Source organism: Carcharodon carcharias, chromosome 13 (assembly GCF_017639515.1).
Source record: "Carcharodon carcharias isolate sCarCar2 chromosome 13, sCarCar2.pri, whole genome shotgun sequence".
NCBI classification, from domain to species: domain Eukaryota; kingdom Metazoa; phylum Chordata; class Chondrichthyes; order Lamniformes; family Lamnidae; genus Carcharodon; species Carcharodon carcharias.
Genome location: NC_054479.1, coordinates 118,831,211 through 118,848,445, shown reverse-complemented (window position 1 = coordinate 118,848,445; position 17,235 = coordinate 118,831,211). Strand labels below are relative to the sequence as shown.

Here is a 17,235-nt window from a genome sequence, read left to right as displayed (position 1 = left end):
CCATTCAAAACAGAGATGAGGAGGAATTCTTCTCTCAGGGGGTAGTCAATCTGGAACTCTTTACTGTAGAGGGCTGTAGAGGCTGGGTCGTTAAGTATATTCAAGGCTGAAATAGACAGATTTCTAATCAGTAAGGGAATCAAGGGTTATAGGGAAAAAGCAGGAAAATGGAGTTGAGGATTATCAGATCAGCCATGATCTCATTGAATCACAGAATCACACAGTGCAGAAGAGGCCCTTTGACCCATCGAGTCTGCACCAACACATGAGAAATACCTGACCTATCTACCTAATCCCATTTACCAGCACTTGGCACATAGCCTTGAATGTTATGACGTGCCAAGTGCTCATCCAGGTACTTTTTAAAGGGTGTGAGGCAACCCGCCTCCACCACCCTCCCAGGCAATGCATTCCAGACCGTCACCACCCTCTGGGTAAAAATGTTTTTCCTCATGTCCCCCCCAAACCTGCTGCCCCTCACAATGAACTTGTGTCCCCTTGTGACTGACCCTTCAACTAAAGGGAACAGCTGCTCCCTATCCATCCTGTCCATGCCCCTCATAATCTTGTACACCTCGATCAGGTCGCCCCTCAGTCTTCTCTGTTCCAACGAAAACAACCCAAGTCTATCAAACCTCTCTTCTTAACTTAAATGTTTCATCCCAGGCAACATCCTGGTGAATCTCCTCTGCACCCCTTCCAGTGCAATCACATCCTTCCTATAATGTGGTGACCAGAACTGCACACAGTATTCCAGCTATGGCCTCACCAAGGTTCTATACAACTCCAACATGACCTCCCTACTTTTGTAATCTATGCCTCTACTGATAAAGGCAAGTGTCCCATATGCCTTTTTCACCACCCCACCAACATGCCCCTCCGCCTTCAGGATCTATGGACACACACGCCAAGGTCCCTATGTGCCTCAGAACTTCCTAGTGCCATGCCATTCATTGAATACTTCCTTGTCAAATTACTCCTTCCAAAGTGTATCACCTCACAATTATCAAGGTTAAATTCCATCTGCCACTTATCTGCCCATTTGACCATCCGTCCATATCTTCCTGTAGCCCAAGACACTCAACCTCACTGTTAACCACTCGGCCAATCTTTGTGTCATCCGCAAACTTACTAATCCTACCCCTCACATAGTCACCTATTTGTTTATATAAATGACGAATAATAGGGGACCCAGCACAGATCCCTGTTGTACGCCACTGGACACTGGCTTCCAGTCACTAAAGCAGCCTTCTGTCATCACCTTCTGCCTCCTACAACTAAGCCAATTTTGAATCCACCTTATCAAATTACCATGTATCCCATGTGCATTTGCCTTCTTTATAAGTCTCCCATGTGGGACCTTGTCAAAGGCTTCGATGAAATCCAAATAAACTACATCAACTACACTACCCTCATCTACACACCTGGTCACCTCCTCAAAAAATTCAATCAAATTTGTTAGGCATGACCTCCCGCTGACAAAGCCATGCTGACCATCCCTGATCAAACCTTGCCTCTCCAAATGGAGATACATACTCTCCTTCAGAGCTTTCTACAATAATTTCCCTACCAGTGACATGAGACTCACTGGCCTGTAGTTCTCTGGCTTATCTCTACAACTCTTCCTAAATAGCAGAACCACATCAGCTGTTCTCCAGTCCTCTGACACCTCCCTCGTGGCCAGAGGGGAATTAAAAATTTGGGTCAGAGCCCTTGTGATCTCACTTGCCTCTCTCAGCAGTCTGGGACACAAATCATCCAGACCTGGAGATTTGTCTACTTTTAAGCCTGCCAACACCTCCAATACCTTGTCACTCCCTACATCAATTTGCTCCAGAACCTCACAGTCTCTCTCTCCTTGAGTTCCATACCTTCATCCTCATTCTCTTGGGTGAAGATGGATGTGAAGTGTTCATTCAACACTCTACCGATGTCCTCTGGCTCCACCCATTGATTGCCCCCTTGGTCCCTAATGGGTCCTCTTTCCCTGGTTATCCCCTTCCTATTGATATACTTATCGAATATCTTGGGATTCTCTCTACTTTTACCAGCCAGAGCTTTCTCATATCCCCTCTTTGATCTCCTAATTGCTTTCTTAAGCTCCACACTGCACTTTCTGTACTCCATTAATGCCTCCAGTAATTTGTACCCCTTGTACCTGCTAAAAGCCTTTCTTTTCCTTCTCATCATACTTTCCTTCTCATTGAATGGCAGAGCAGACTCAATGGGCCAAATGGCCTACTTCTGTCCCTACATCTTATGGTCTGCAGTAAATGTTTGCGGCTTGAGGAACTTCGGCTCAGAGACATTGAGCTGGGGGGCTGAGTTGCAACTTTGTGACACATCAGAGAGAAGGAAAGTTACCTGGATGTTTCATACCAGGAGGCAGTCACACCACTTAGGATAGGGTCTCCTGATTTGGTCAGTGGTCTGGGACAAGAGGGTGTGACTGCGAGTGAAGCAGGTAATGAGACCCAGAGGGCAGGATTGCAGGAGTGTGAGCCTCTGCAATTGTCCAACAGGTCTGAGGTTCTCTCAGCTTGTTTGGATGAGAATGGGGGCTGCAGGGTCGATGTGCTAACTGACTATGGCACCGTGGAACAAGAAGCCATCCAAGTGTGGGGAGCACAAAGTAATGTAGAGGTAGTAGGGTGCAGTATAGTAAGGGGGATTGACACTGTTCTCTGCAGCAAAGAGCGAGAGCGAGAGTCCAGGCAGTTTTGTTGCCTGCCCAGTGCCAGAGTTCAGGACATCTGTTCAGGGCTGGAGAGGAACTTGCAGTGGGAAGGGAAGGATCCATGTAGGTACCAACAACATTGGCAGGATGAAGAAAGAGACTCTGCATAGTCAGTATGATGAGCTATGCACCAAATTAAGCAGAATCTCAAAAGGTACTAATTTTTGGATTATTACATAGCACAAATAAGATTACAGAAATTAAGGTGTGGCTCAAAGACTGGTGTAGGAGAAGTGAATTCTGGTTTGTGGGGCACTGTATTAGGGAAAGTAGGATCTGTATCATTGGCACGGTCTACACCTGAACCGTGCTGGGGCTGGTGTCTTCACAAGCTGTCTAATTAGGGAAGTAGAGAGGGTTTTAAACAGAATAGTGGGGCAAAAGGATCAACTTTGGGAAGATGTGGTGAACCAATGAGTAGAGACAAGGCAAGAGAGACAAGTATTGATATGGGGAATGATAAACAGACTGTGGCAGGAAGGGACAGAGAGTACAAATCTAAGAGTGAATCAGCAGATAAGGCTAGACACTACAAAAATAATAAAAAGGACAAAACTAAAGGATCTGTAGCTAAATGCACACAGCATTCGAAACAAAACAGATGAACTGATGATGCAAATAGAAATAAATAAATATGATCTGATAGGCACTACAGAGACATGGCTACAAGATGACATAGACTGGGACCTGAATATTGAAGACTGTGACATTTAGAAAGGACAGGAAGTCAGGAAAAGGTTGAGGCATGGCTCTGCTAATTAATAATGGTATTAACACATAAGAGTGGGATGACCTAAGTTCAGGAAACCAGGTTGTAGAAAGGGTTTGGGTTGAGATGAGGAATGATAAAGGCAAGAAGTCACTTTTGGGAGTGGTGTACAGACCCCCTATTTGTAACTACACAGTAGGACGGAGTATAAAAGAAGAGATAATGGGAGCATGCCAGAAAGGTACAGCAATAATCATTGAGGATTTTAATCTACATATAGACTAGAAATATCAGATGGGCAAACGTAGCGCAGATGAGGAGCTCATTGAATGTTTTTGGCGTAGTTTCTTAGAACAGTACATTCTGGAGCCAACCAGAGAGCAGGTTATACTAGACCTGGTATTGAGTAACAAGATAGGATTAATTGATAACCTCCTACTGAAGGCACCCCTAGATAGCAGCGATCATATGATGATTGAATTTTACATTCATTTTGAGGGAGGAACGAGTGTGTCCAAGACTAGTATTTTAAACTTAAATAAGGGTAATTATGAGGGCATGAAAGCAGAGCTAGCTAAAGTGAACTGGCAAATGAGGTTAAGGAATATATCAACAGAAGTTCAATGGCAGATATTTGAAGAGATATTGCAGAATACATGGAATATATACATTCCGATGAAGAAGAAAAATTCCAAGGGGAGGGCCCACCATCCATGGTCAACTAAAAAGTCAAAGACAGTATCAAACTTAAACAAAAAGCATAAGCATATAATTATGCAAAGACAGTGGCAGGTCAGAAGATTGGTAAGAATATAAAAGAATAGCAAAGAATGACAAAAAGATTGATAAGGAGGGAAAATTAGAGTATAAGAGAAAGCTAGCTAGTAATATAAAGACGAATAGTAAGAGTTTCTATAGATATTTAAATAAGAAAAGAGTAAACAAAGGGAGCTTTGATCCTATAGAAAGTGCGTTTGGGGAATTGATAATGGCAAGTAGGGAGATGGCGTATGAATTAAACAGGTATTTTTCTTAGATCTTCACTGAGAGGGCACAAGTAACAGCAGTAAATCAGGAAGTGGAAGAGAGGGAGGAAATCAGGTAAAATTACAATCACCAGGGAAGTGATATCGAACAAATTGTTGGGGCTGCAAGCTGACAGATCCTCGGGTCCGGATGGTCTTCACCCTAAGGTCATGAAAGAAGTGGCTAGTGAGATAGTTGATGCACTAGTTTTAATTTTCCAAAATTTCCTAGATTAGGTGAAGGTTCCATTAGATTGGAAAACATAAATATAACTCCTTTGTTCAAAAAGGGATGGAGACAGAAAGTAGGAACCTACAGGCCACTTAGCCTAACATCTGTCTTAGGGAAAATGTTAGAAGCTATTGTTAAAGATATTATAGCAAGGCACTTGGATAAATTCAAGGCAATCAAGCAGAGTCAACATGGTTTTGTAAAAGGGAAATCATATTTAACCAATTAATTGGAGTTCGATGAAGGAGTCACATGTGCTGTGGATAAAGGGAAACCAGTAGACATGCTGTACTTAGATTTCCAGGAAGCATTTGATAAAGTGCCACATCAAAGGTTATTGCAGAAAATAAAAGCTCATGGTGTAGGGGGTAATGTATTGGCAGGGATAACGATTGGCTAGCTAACTGGAAGCAGAGAGTTGGCATAAATGGGTCTTTTTCTGGTTGGCAGGATGAGACGAGTGGTGCACCACAGGGATCAGTGCTTGGCTTCAACTTTTTACAATTTATATAAATGACTTGGATGAGGGGACCGAAGGATTGGTTGCTAAATTTGCAGACGACACAAAGATAAGTAGGAAAGTAAGTTGAGAAGAGGGCGTAAGGAGGCTACAAAGTGACTTGGACAGGTTAAATGAGAAGGTAAAGATCTGACAAATAGAGTATCATGTGGGCAAATGTGAAATTGTTCATTTTGGCAGGAAGAATAAAAAAAGCTTATTATCTAAATGGTGAAAGATTGTAGAACTCTGAGATTCAGAGGGATCCGGGTGTCCTGGTGCATGAATCACAAAAGGTTAGTATGCAGGTACAGCAGGTAATTAGGAAAGCTAATAGAATATCATTTATTGTGATGGGAATTGATTACAGAGGTAGGGAGGTTATGCTTCAGTTGTACAGGGAATTGGTGAGACCACATCTGGAGTATTGTGTACAGTACTGGTCTCCTTATTTAAAGAAAGATATAAATGTGTTAGAGGCAGCTCAGAGAAGGTTTACTAGACTAATATCAGGAATGGATGGATTTGTCTTATGAGGAAAGGCTGGACAGGTTAGGCTTGTATCCACTGGAATTTACAAGAGTAAGAGGTGACTTAATTGAAACCTTTAAGATCTTGAGGGGTCTTGACAGGGTGGATAGGAAGAGGGTGTTTCCTCTTATGGGTGAATCTAGAACAAGGGGTCACTGTTTCAAAATAAGGGTTCGCTTATAAAAGACAGATGAGGAGAAATTTTTTTTCTCAGGGGGTTGAGTGTGTGTGGAACTCTCTTTCTCAAAAGGCGATGGAAGCAGAGTCTTTAGGCTGGATTTTCACCTCAGTGTGCGGGTGTGCAGCGCAAGCGTTAATAGCATGCAATGATGTCGATATTTCGATCGACGGGCACACGCGAGAGTTGGCAGCGGCCCATCTACAATTAAGAGGCCTATTAAGGCTATTAATTAATCAGTTCAATTGAATCTTTCCAACAGACCAACAGTTTTCCAACAGTTCCTGCAATAACTCAAGTATAATTTGTTAGCAGTTGACAGTGCAGCTGCTCAGATCCAAAATTCTGTTCAGTGCTGCATCCTCCATAACCTAGCAATTCTGACGGTCCAGCCACTACCTTCTCAGGTCTGGAGGCCATGTCAGGTGTTGGGGACGGGGGAGGGGAAGATGGATAGCATGAGGGAGGAGGAGGAAGAGAAGGGCATAGGTAGGAGACCACATCTACCAATTCCTGTTGGACAGAGTAAGGGGGACCAAATCGAGGGGCTTCATTTCAAATAAGTAGAACTCTCTCAGTCCAACATGGACTCATTCCCCAACTATCCACCTATATCAGATTCCCTGGTCCAAATCTTGTGAGGCAACTGGGGTCACATTGCCTCTTTTCGGGAAGGCCCACCACATCATGTGCCAAACAGGCACTTGACAGGCCAGTGAGGCCTTCTGACATGATCAAGGACCCCGAGGCAGAAGTCCCATGTGCCAAGAGCTGCTGGCCAATCAGAGGCAGCAGCTCTAATGAACGGCAGCGCACAAAAACTGAACTGAACTAGCCATATTAATACTGTGGCTACAAGAGCAAGGAAGAGGCTAGGAATCCTGCGGCAAGTAACTCACCTCCTGACTCCCCAAAGCCTATCCACCATCTATAAGGCACAAGTCAGGAGTGTGATGGAATACTCCCCACTTGCCATATGAGTGCAACTCCCACAACACTCAAGAAACTTGACACCGGCCAGGAGAACGAAACCCGCTTGATTGGCACCACATCCACGTTCACTCTCCCCACCACCGACACACAGTAGCAGCAGAGTGTACCATCTATAACATGCACTGCAGGAATTCACCAAGGCTCCTTCAACAGCATCTTCCAAACCCACAACCTCTAGCATCTAGAAGACAAGGGCAGCAGGCAGATGGGAACATCACCACTTTAAATTCCCCTCCAAGTCACTCACCATCCTGACTTGGAAATATATTGCTATTCCTTCACTGTCGCTGGGTCAAAATCCTGGAACACCCTCCCTAACAGCACTGTGGGTGTACCTACACCACATGGACTGCAGCGGTTCAAGAAGGCAGCTCAACACCATCTTCTCAAGGGCAACTAAGGATGGGCAATAAATGCTGGCTCAGCCAGCGAAGCCCACATCCTGTGAATGAATAAAAAAAACACACGGGAATGGCTGCTGCTGGTATGACACCCATTCGAGACCAGAGGTGAACGATGGCAGGAAGGGGTTTGCAGGGTGCTGATCACAGGGGAGGGTTGGGGACAGAGGTCGGCAGCAAGGATGGGGGATGGCTCTCAGCAGCACCCCATCCCCCCCCAATGCTGGGTCCCACAATAGCTAAACAGATGAAATGGCCACAAGAAAACTGGACGTTGATTTTATAGTGTGGGTGGAGCTCATGAGGTTTATGCTTCACTGTCAGAAGAAGTGTCAGTGGATTATGACACGGTAAAAAAGGCTATTTTAAGTGCATATGAGTTGGCTTCTGAGGCATCCAGGCAGAAATTTAGGAATATAAAGAAACAGCCTGGGCAAACTTATATGGAATTTGAGAGAGTAAAACAAAGTAATTTTGACCAGTGGATACGGGCATTAAAGGTAGAGACAACATAAGCAGCTCTTAGAGAACTAATTCTTTTAGAAGAAATTAAAGATTCAATTCCTTCGATAGTGAGAGCTCATGTGGAGGAACAGAGGGTTAAAAAGGTAAGTCAAGCAGCAGAGATAGCTGATGATTATGAGTTAGTTCTATCACGACTCAGTGGTGATAATGCACTGTAATATCAAGCCCCACTGTTCCCCGAGCCATGACAAATGTGAAAAGTTTGACCAAACCAACAGATTGCCCCAATTCTACCTAACTGGTTAATTTAGGTGAACAGAATACGACACTAGGTTTGTAAACTTTATAAGTTATTAAGAGCCAATGGTAAAGGTTGAGTTCAAATCCTAAAGGGAAACTCAAAACAACTGTTATAATCCAGTTTTGCAATTTGTAATTTTGAGATGCAGACTTTGAATTCAATAGGAATATTACCACTGAGTTTGGTGGTTTTTTGATAAAACTAAATTAAACATTTATTAATTTAACAACAAATTAAGCACATACATGACTACAAATTACTACTATAATAACTTTTTAACAAATCCCCAAATTAATCACTACAAATCTCCACCAAGGCATCAGTAACCCATAGGCTTTAAATAGACACCAGGCAAAGCACATTTGACCTTACAAATTCCAATTGAGGTTCCTTTGCAAGTTGGTTGGAGGCATACAGGCTGGTTAGGTCTTAAACGCCTCTACCTTACACACTCAAACTCCTTTCTTTATGTACCTAGCTTTCCCTTTGAATATAAATTTTCCATTGTATCACTAGGTCTTTTGAGCTTCAGCTCTTCCAACAATAAAACCCCTTTCATAGCACCAATTTTATTAGTAAGCTGAAAAAATAAACACATTGGGGAGAATTTTCTCCCTATCGGGGGAGGGTTGGACAGAAGTGGGCGCAGGCAGGTGCTTAGCCAATCACCGCCCGCGATTGGCTGCGCACTGCCATTTTACGTGGGTGGGCCTATTAAAGCCTGCCTAGCTTGACGCGCACCCGGAAGCGCTGTGCACTCCCTGTGTGGGCGGGGGGTAAGCTGAGTCAGGGCCTGCTCTCTTTCATGTGCATGCATGCAAAATAGCGCAGAAATCTTCCTGAGGCACAGAGCTGCCTGAGAGAGATTAGTTTGATATTTGAAAATTTAATTAAAGTAAGAAAAATATTTTTAAGACATGGCACGAGCTGGGACATGTTAATGATTTTTCTTAAAAATTTGTATTAAATTTTGAAAACTTTGGATGAGGTTTCGTAATAAATGCGAAGGCCGCCTTGGCTCTTCCGCTGCCCACCAACCTTAAGGTTAATTAGCTTAATTGGTGTTTAAATGGCCTTAATAGGCCTTTGACAGTTCGGTGGGTGTGTAGCCGACTCCGGTGCACGCCTGCCGAACTCAAGATCTGAACGATGTGCGGTGACATCGGGATACCTGCCCGACATCGCCATATGTCCTTTTACACTTCGGCGAACGGGCCCCAACCCCACTCACCGACCTGAAAATTCTGGCCATCGCTTAGCTTCTTCTAGCTAGGTGCAAGATTTTACCCGCAGTTTTGAATTATGAATTCAAAGTCTGCATTTCGAAATTACAGACTGCAAAACTGGATTATGACAGTTGTTTCAAGCACCCAGACAAGCTGGCTTTAATCCAATTAAGACACACACCTAGACACAGGCCCCCACTAGAATTCTATTTTTAAAAAGTAATTGCCAATAACATTATACACATTAATATCTCTTCATGACAAAGCTGCTGCTGTAATTCTGTTAGGTGGGGAGTCCTTTGATTTTGACCCAGCAACAAGGAAGGAGTGTCAATATATAGCTACATCAGAATGACGTGCGACATGGATAGGGTACTTGGAAATGATAGTGCTTCCATACACCTGCTGCCATCCCGTGGAGGTTGCTTGCAGGTTTAGGTGATGCCATCATAGAAACATTGGTGAGCTGCAGTGTATACTGTAGATAAAACACAATGCACTGGTGGTTTTTATTCATGCATGAAATATGAGCATTGTTGGCAAAGCCAGCATTTATTGTCCATTCCCAACTGTCCTCATGAAGGTTGTATTGAGTCATCTTCTGAACACAACTGAATAACTGCGCCATTTCAGAGGGCAGCTAAGAGTCAACCACACTGCTTTTCATCTAGAGTCATATGTAGGACAGAACAGATATGGGTGGCAGATTTCCTTTCCTACATGATATTGGTGAACCAGGTAGGTTTTTACAATAATTTAGTAGTTTCATGGTCACTATTACTGATACTAGCTTTTTATTCCAGATTTATTTAATTCAATTTAAACTTCCAAGTTGGCATGGTGGGATTGAATTTATGTCCCTGATTCATTAATCAGGCCCCTGGATTACCAGAACAGTAGCATAACCACTACGCTACTGTACCCATCTGGTCAATCTGATGGATGAGGTGCCAATTAAGAGAACTGCTTTGCCCAGTATGGTGTTGAGCTGCTCCAGTTGACAGTATTCCATTATTTCAATTTCGAGCCTATTTCAATCCCTTCCCCCACCCCAACCCCACTAGGGCCATCTGTCACTTGTTCGTCCTGCCTTCTACCCTTAATGTCACCATTAGCACATTCCTCAGCTAACATCACCACCATCAACGCCCCTTTGTCCTTTTGTCTATGACATCTTTGGCAATCTCTTCTTTGCCTCCACTTACCCTCTATCCAACTCTACCTGTCCCACCCCCCTCAACCAGCTTATATTTCACCTCATTTCTATATTTCCTTAGTTCTGAGGAAGAGCCATACGGACTCGAAACGTTAACTGTGTTCCTCTCCGCAGATGCTGTCAGACCTGCTGAGTTTTTCCAGCTATTTTTGTTTTTGTGCCTTATAGGTGCTGGAGGGGTTTTGGGCAGACAAGTGAACACGAGAATACCCAACCTTGTGATAAGATCTAGGCACCCTGGGATTAAATAGTCGTCCCCACCTAAACAGTACGCCTTTTTGTCTCTTGGCCCAAAGCAACGGAGGTCCAGGGTTATATTAGATTTGTCATTCAACAAAGTATCAGTTTTGGCTATTTACAAGGATCTTGTGCTTTGATTGTGAGGTTACAAACAAACCGCACATTTCTCTCACTGCATAGTTCAGTTCACAACCACCAGTTCCTTTGGCACAAAATGAAAAATGCTAGCAGCCAATTTTTCTATAATACAACAATAAAGGGTGGAACAGTGTGCGAAAGACAAGGGTCAAATGAAGTTTGCATTTTGATTAAAAAGTTAAAGTGCCCAAATACAGTAAGACTAAACGCGGTGCCCATGAACAACGTTTCAATGCATAGTACTTTGGGTCAAATGCTGTTCTTAAATTAAACTTGGCTTTCAGTTTTTTTTTTATTCGTTCACAGGATGTGGGCATCGCTAGGTAGGCCAGCATTTATTGCCCATCCCTAATTGCCCCTGTTCAGGGGCATTTAAGAGTCAACCACATTGCTGTGGGTCTGGAGTCACACGTAGGCCAGACCAGGTAAGGTCAGCAGATTTCCTTCCCTAAAAGACATTGGTGAACCAGATGGGTTTTTACGACAATCGGCAATAGTTTCGTGGTCATCATCAGACTTTTAATTTCAGCTTTTTTATTGAATTCTGCCGTGGCAGGATTCAAAACCAGGTTCCCAGAGAATTACCCTGGGTCTCTGGCATACTAGCCCAGTGAAAATACCACTTTGTCATCATCTCCCCATTTTGATGCCATGATAACCGTTACTTGAATTATTAACTTGCAACTCTTTCAAACATATACAGCCTGGATTTTCATCCTCAGGCAGGAAGCAGAAGTCAAGAAAATCCCCACTCGGCCTGCATGCCTCGAAAGTGCCCGCAAGGATGGGATTTCCATTAGGGGGCAGAGGCGGGGGTGGGTAAGCCATCCTGGGAAGAAGTTCGGACGCAGCCACAGGGGTTGCCAGGTGCGGAGGTGGGCCATTTAAAAGAGCCTCTAGCCCTCACTTCTCACAACCCCAACCCAACACACACTCCCCATGCCCCATCCATGCCACCTCATGCCCCCCCACCCACTCTATGGCCCCTCATGTCCCCATGCAAAGGTATTCCCCCCACCCGCCCCCTATGGCCCCTCATGCCCAGGAATGCACCCCAATGGCCCCTCATGTTCTCCATGCTAAGGCATGTCTCCCCACCTGTCAATCAAGCAATGTTTTCACTGGGGCTCAGTTGTTTTAATACTTTAATGGATGTCTAGGCCCTCAGCCAAGAACACACAGGCCAGAATTTTCAGGTCGGCAAACAGGGACCAACACGTAAAATGATGCAGGGTTACATTGGGCACCGTGTCACCGTGCGTCATTTAGATTTTCAGTTTGGGGAGGGCGTGGAGCCGACTCGGCTGCGCACCCGCCAAATTGTCAAAGGCCTATTAAATATCAATTAAACTAATAAACTGAGCTGCCCGTCTAACCTTAAGGTTGGCGGGCAGGCGAGAGCCCAGGCGGCCTTCACATTTTCCATGAAACTTCTTCCACGGGCGTGATGAGGTTTCATGAAGGATTTATAAATTAAATACATTTTTTCATTAATGTTCATTGACATTTCCCAGCTCATGTGACACTGTCTCATGAGGGGGACATGTCTTAAAATTTTTTCTTTTCTTTATTTAAATTTTTAAAACTTAAAATGATCTTTCTGAGGCACAGAGATTTCTGCAGTCCTTCGCATGCATGCATGAAAGAGCGTAGGCCCTGACTCAGGGAACCCCTCCCACCTCCACACAGGGAGTGCTTCCAGGCGCACGTCATGCTGGGCGGGCCTTAAATGGCCCGCCCATGTAAAATGTTAGTGCGTTCCCAATCAGGGGCACCGGTCGGGTCCGTGCCCGCCCGCCCCAGCACAACCCCCCAACGGGGGCAAAATTCTCCCCATAACGAAGCTTAGCTGAGAGCCCAGAAATCCATTAGACTGCTGGCCCACCTGGGCCTCAAGAGAAAATACTACTTGATGGACAGCTCCAGCTCTCTAATCTATGTTGTCAATTTCACAATGCTTATTTACACAAGATAAATGGGTTTCAAGTGCTTGCAGTTTCAACCATTGAAACTTTAAAGGGCCTTGATGATTGACACTTATATTGGGCTGTATTAAATAGATTTTTTTTTGAAAAGTGGAAATTTATAAATGGTCTTTTTAGAGCTTTTTTTTAAAACACATCCTACTGTCACTATAGAGTTCATTGGTTCTATACAATGTATAGTGGGTGAATAGCTATTGAAGTGCCATAGCCTTGCAAGGGGAGCATGAGGAGCCAAAGGGGTTGCATGGGGGTGGGGGGATTCGTACTTTGGCATATTGGGGGGGCATAAGGAGGAACTTACATTTTAAAAGGTCCCCTCATGCAGACTATGGGCAGAAGTTTGCAGTCGGTGAGCACGGGGCGGGGCCTGCTCGCTGACGCATAAAATGACGCAGGATGACATAGGGCGGAGCCCCCGATGTCATCCCACCCCATTTAAATTTTCAGGAAGGCAGGCCGACAGCTGATTTTGCTGTGGGCCCGCCGACCTGTCAATGGCTAATTGAGGCCATTGATAGGATCATTTAAACAATTAAAGGGCCTGCCCATCCAACCTTAAGGTTGGCGGGCAGGCCAAGAGCCCCGGCAGCAAATAGATAAAACATGAAACCTCGTCCAGCGGTGGGAAGAGAGTTCATGTAGGGTTTCAAAAATTTTAATAAAGTTATTATGTAAATTATGAACATGTCCCATCACATGTGGCATTGTCACATGAGGGGGACGTGATAGGGAATTTTTTTTCTATTTTTAATACTTTTGAACGTGTAAGCGATCTCCCTGAGGCAGCACTTAGCCTCAGGGAGATGTGAGCTTTATCGTGCACATGTGCGAAAGATGGCACTCTCACTTTTGGGGAATCCCCTCCCCCACTGCCCACACAGGGAGCGCATAGAGCTTCCCACCAGATGTCACGCTGGGCAGGCCTTAATTGGCCCGCCCACATAAAATGGCGGCAGGGCCCGCTTCTCCAGCGGGGATCGGCTCCCTGCCCGCCGGAGATTGGGTCGGGCCTGCCCACCCGACAGGCAGAAAATTCTGCCCTATGTTTCATGACATCTCTGAGGTGCTCATTGAAAACCTGGATTCCATGAAAATTGCAGAGCACTAGGGCATGCCTATTTTTGCAATGGAGCCAACCAGGTCAGGAGTGCAGGGTACAGGCTTTTGACCCAAACCTGCCTACACTCTTAAAAGGCACCCCCGAAAATCAGAAACATGAGAATGGGGTCAGGAATCCTCGAATTGAGTCCAGGCTACCATTTTTAAGTGGTTCCCGAGTCATCGCAACTCAGTGAAAATCCAGACCTACATTTTCCTACATTCTGCTCTGTTCCTGCGGGCAAAACAGTGCTGTTACTTCTGTAACAAGGGAGTGCTATAGGTTAGTCATTTTTGCATGTTACCAAATACAAGGCAGGTTTTTCTCCAAATCAATAATTCTCATATATTGTATTCTGTCATGTAGGAATGTTGCAAATCCTATAAAATCAGTATAAATTTCCAAAGGGTGTTTCAACGTAAACCACTCCACAAGTATTGAAAATGAGTCACATTTTCGCAACTGAGATAAGGCAAAAAATAATTCACTTCTATTGGCGCTTACAGAATAGTTCAAAAGTTTTTGCTGGACAAGAATGAGCACAAACATTTCTGATAGCACTCTTCAGAAATCTATAAGAAACTATCAGCTGGCTTTATAAAAGCATTTGAAAAAACCTTAGAACATTTATATACCCTCAGTAGATGGAAAAAAACCTTAGAACATTTATATACCCTCAGTAGATGGTAGAATTATAAAAGCTTAGAGCACAGGATTAAGCCTGTCATTTATGTGTCAGCTCTTTGAAAGAGCAGTTGTGCTTAGCCTAACATCCCCATCTTTTGTCAGTAACCTTCCCAGTTCCTCACCTCAAGCCAAATTGATTCAGTCTTTGAAACATCTAGTACATCCTTTCTATTTAGAACAATATCATCCTTAATCAATACTTTTATAGCCCCTCTTCTATCATTTCAAATATTTGGTAACTAAGAACATTATGAACTCATTCCTGGCCTTATTTAAGTCACAGAGCAGCATAGTAGAGTGGTAAATGGCTTTAAAAATGTATAGGGGAATAAAGAGAAATATAAACTGCCAGAAAATTATTTTGGATGAAAAAGCTGTTATTTGACAATATTACAAGTGAAGTGATAAAAATATTTGCAAAAATGCTGATAATCTTTTCATACTTCCAAAAAGAAAGTAATTACCCTTTTAAAAATATAATTATGCCTGTGAAGGACTGTTGTCTTCCAAGCAATCATTTTGTATTTAGATTATTCAAAAAATAGGATTTAAGTTATTTTACCTTCAAGTAACCCAGTAACAAATCGTTCTGTTAGATGCAACAATCCAAGATCAATATAATGCAGCAGGGTGTGTAAAGGAAGGCATCGTACACCAAGGATTATGTGAATTGTATGATAACCTGCATTAAAACCAAGAAGCAAGAAAAAAAGCAAACAAAAGATAGGAAGTCAGTATTTATAATCAAGCACATTTTTATGTTTCATCACAAAAGCCAGTATAGTAAAAAAAAATGTATTCCTTCTAAAATAAATAATTAATAATTCTCAATGATTATATATTTCCTTGAGAAATAAAAACTATACAGGAAAAGTAGTAAACCATGGCTAACTAGAGAAATTAAGGATAGTATCAGATTAAAAGTAGAGTTAAGCTAAGGATTCAGAGGTTTAGAAGTCAGCAAAGGGTGGCCAAGAAATTGAGAGATGGAGAAAATGGAATACTAGTAAGAGATATATAGACAAATGTAAGATCTTTTACAGGCGTAAAATGGGAGAGATTAGTGAAAGTAAACATGGATCCCTTAGAGACAGAATAAATTATTATGGGGAGTAAGGAAATGGCAATGAAGATAAAACAATTATTTTGAGTCTGCCTTTACAGTAGAAGTCAGAAAGAACATACTGGACATGTTGGGAACCAAAGATCCATTGAGAATGAAGAACTAGTGCAATTAATATTAGTAAAGAAAAAGTACTGGAGATAATGAACGGGACTAAAAACTAACAAATAGTGTCATGGGATCTTTTACATCCACCCTAGCATTCAGGTGGAGCTTCAGTTTAACATTTCATACAAAAGATGCCACCTCTAACAGTACAATGTCCCTTCAATACTGCACTGGAGTGTCAGCCTTGATTTTTGTGCTCAAGTCTAGGAATGGAACTTGAAATCGGAACTGTAACTGCCAGACTGTTGCAAAAATCCATTTGGTTATCCTTTAGGGAAAGAAATTTGCAGCCCATTACCCAGTCTGACCTATATGCGATGCTAGACCCACCACAATATAGAGCAGTTGATTCTTAACTGCCCTCTGAAGTGGCCTAGGAAACCACTCAGTTGTATTCAAGAAGGTAACTCACCAACAGCTCCTCAAGGCAATTAAGGATGGTTAATAAATGGATGTGCCAGTGGCATCCATATCCCATGCATGAATGAAAAAAGGGAAATCGCATTTGACAAAACTATTTTGAGGGTGTACGGGTATCTAACAGGGTAGGTAATGGGGACTGGTGGATGCAGTATATTTTGGATTTTCAGAGGATATTCGATAAGGTGCTACACAAGATGTTGTTACAGAGGATTAGGGCTCATGGGATTTGGAGGCAAAATATTAGCATGAACTGAGAATTAGTTAACAGACAGAAAAGAGAGGAGGAAGAGGGGCATTTTGAGAGTAGCAGGGTATAACTAGTGGAGTGTCACAAGCATCAGTGCTTGGGCCTTCGGTGTTTACAAGCTACATCAATTACATAAGATGAGGAGACCAAATTCAATATATCCAAGTTTGTTGATGATACAAAGCTGTGTGGGCAAGAGTCTGCAAAAGGATATAGACCAGTTCAGTGACTGGACATGAAGGTGGCAGATGGAGTATAATGCGGGGAAGTGTGCAATTATCCATTTTGATCAGAAGGATGGAAAACTAGAATTCTTTAAAATGGTGAGAAACTAGTAAATATTGGCAGAGGGATTTGAGAGTTCATCTACACAAATCACAGAAAGTTAACTGCCAATTAGGAGGGTAAATGGTATGTTAGTCTTTATTGCAAGGGATTGGAATATAAGCAACAGATGATCTTACCGTAATTATATAGGACTGTGGTAAGACCATAACTGGAGAACTGTAAACAGTTTTGGTCTCCTTATCTCTGGAAGGATTATATTTTATATTTGCCTTAGAAGGGGTACAATGAAGGTTCACTCGATTAATTTCTGACTTGGAAGGGTTGTTCCACAAGGAGAGATTGAGTGAGATAGGCTCCATTCTCTGCAGTTTAGAAGAACGGGGG

General features: G+C 43.1%; 1 protein-coding gene across 1 annotated transcript in view; it reads right to left on the bottom strand.

Moving 5' to 3' along the window:
- Nucleotides 1–17,235, bottom strand: part of LOC121286399 (gamma-secretase activating protein) — a 130,152-nt gene that overhangs the window by 19,427 nt on the left and 93,490 nt on the right. The window contains exon 27 of the mRNA XM_041203490.1: nt 15,225–15,344. Within this exon, the coding sequence (XP_041059424.1) occupies nt 15,225–15,344 (120 nt within the window). The remainder of the gene's footprint in view (nt 1–15,224; nt 15,345–17,235) is intronic.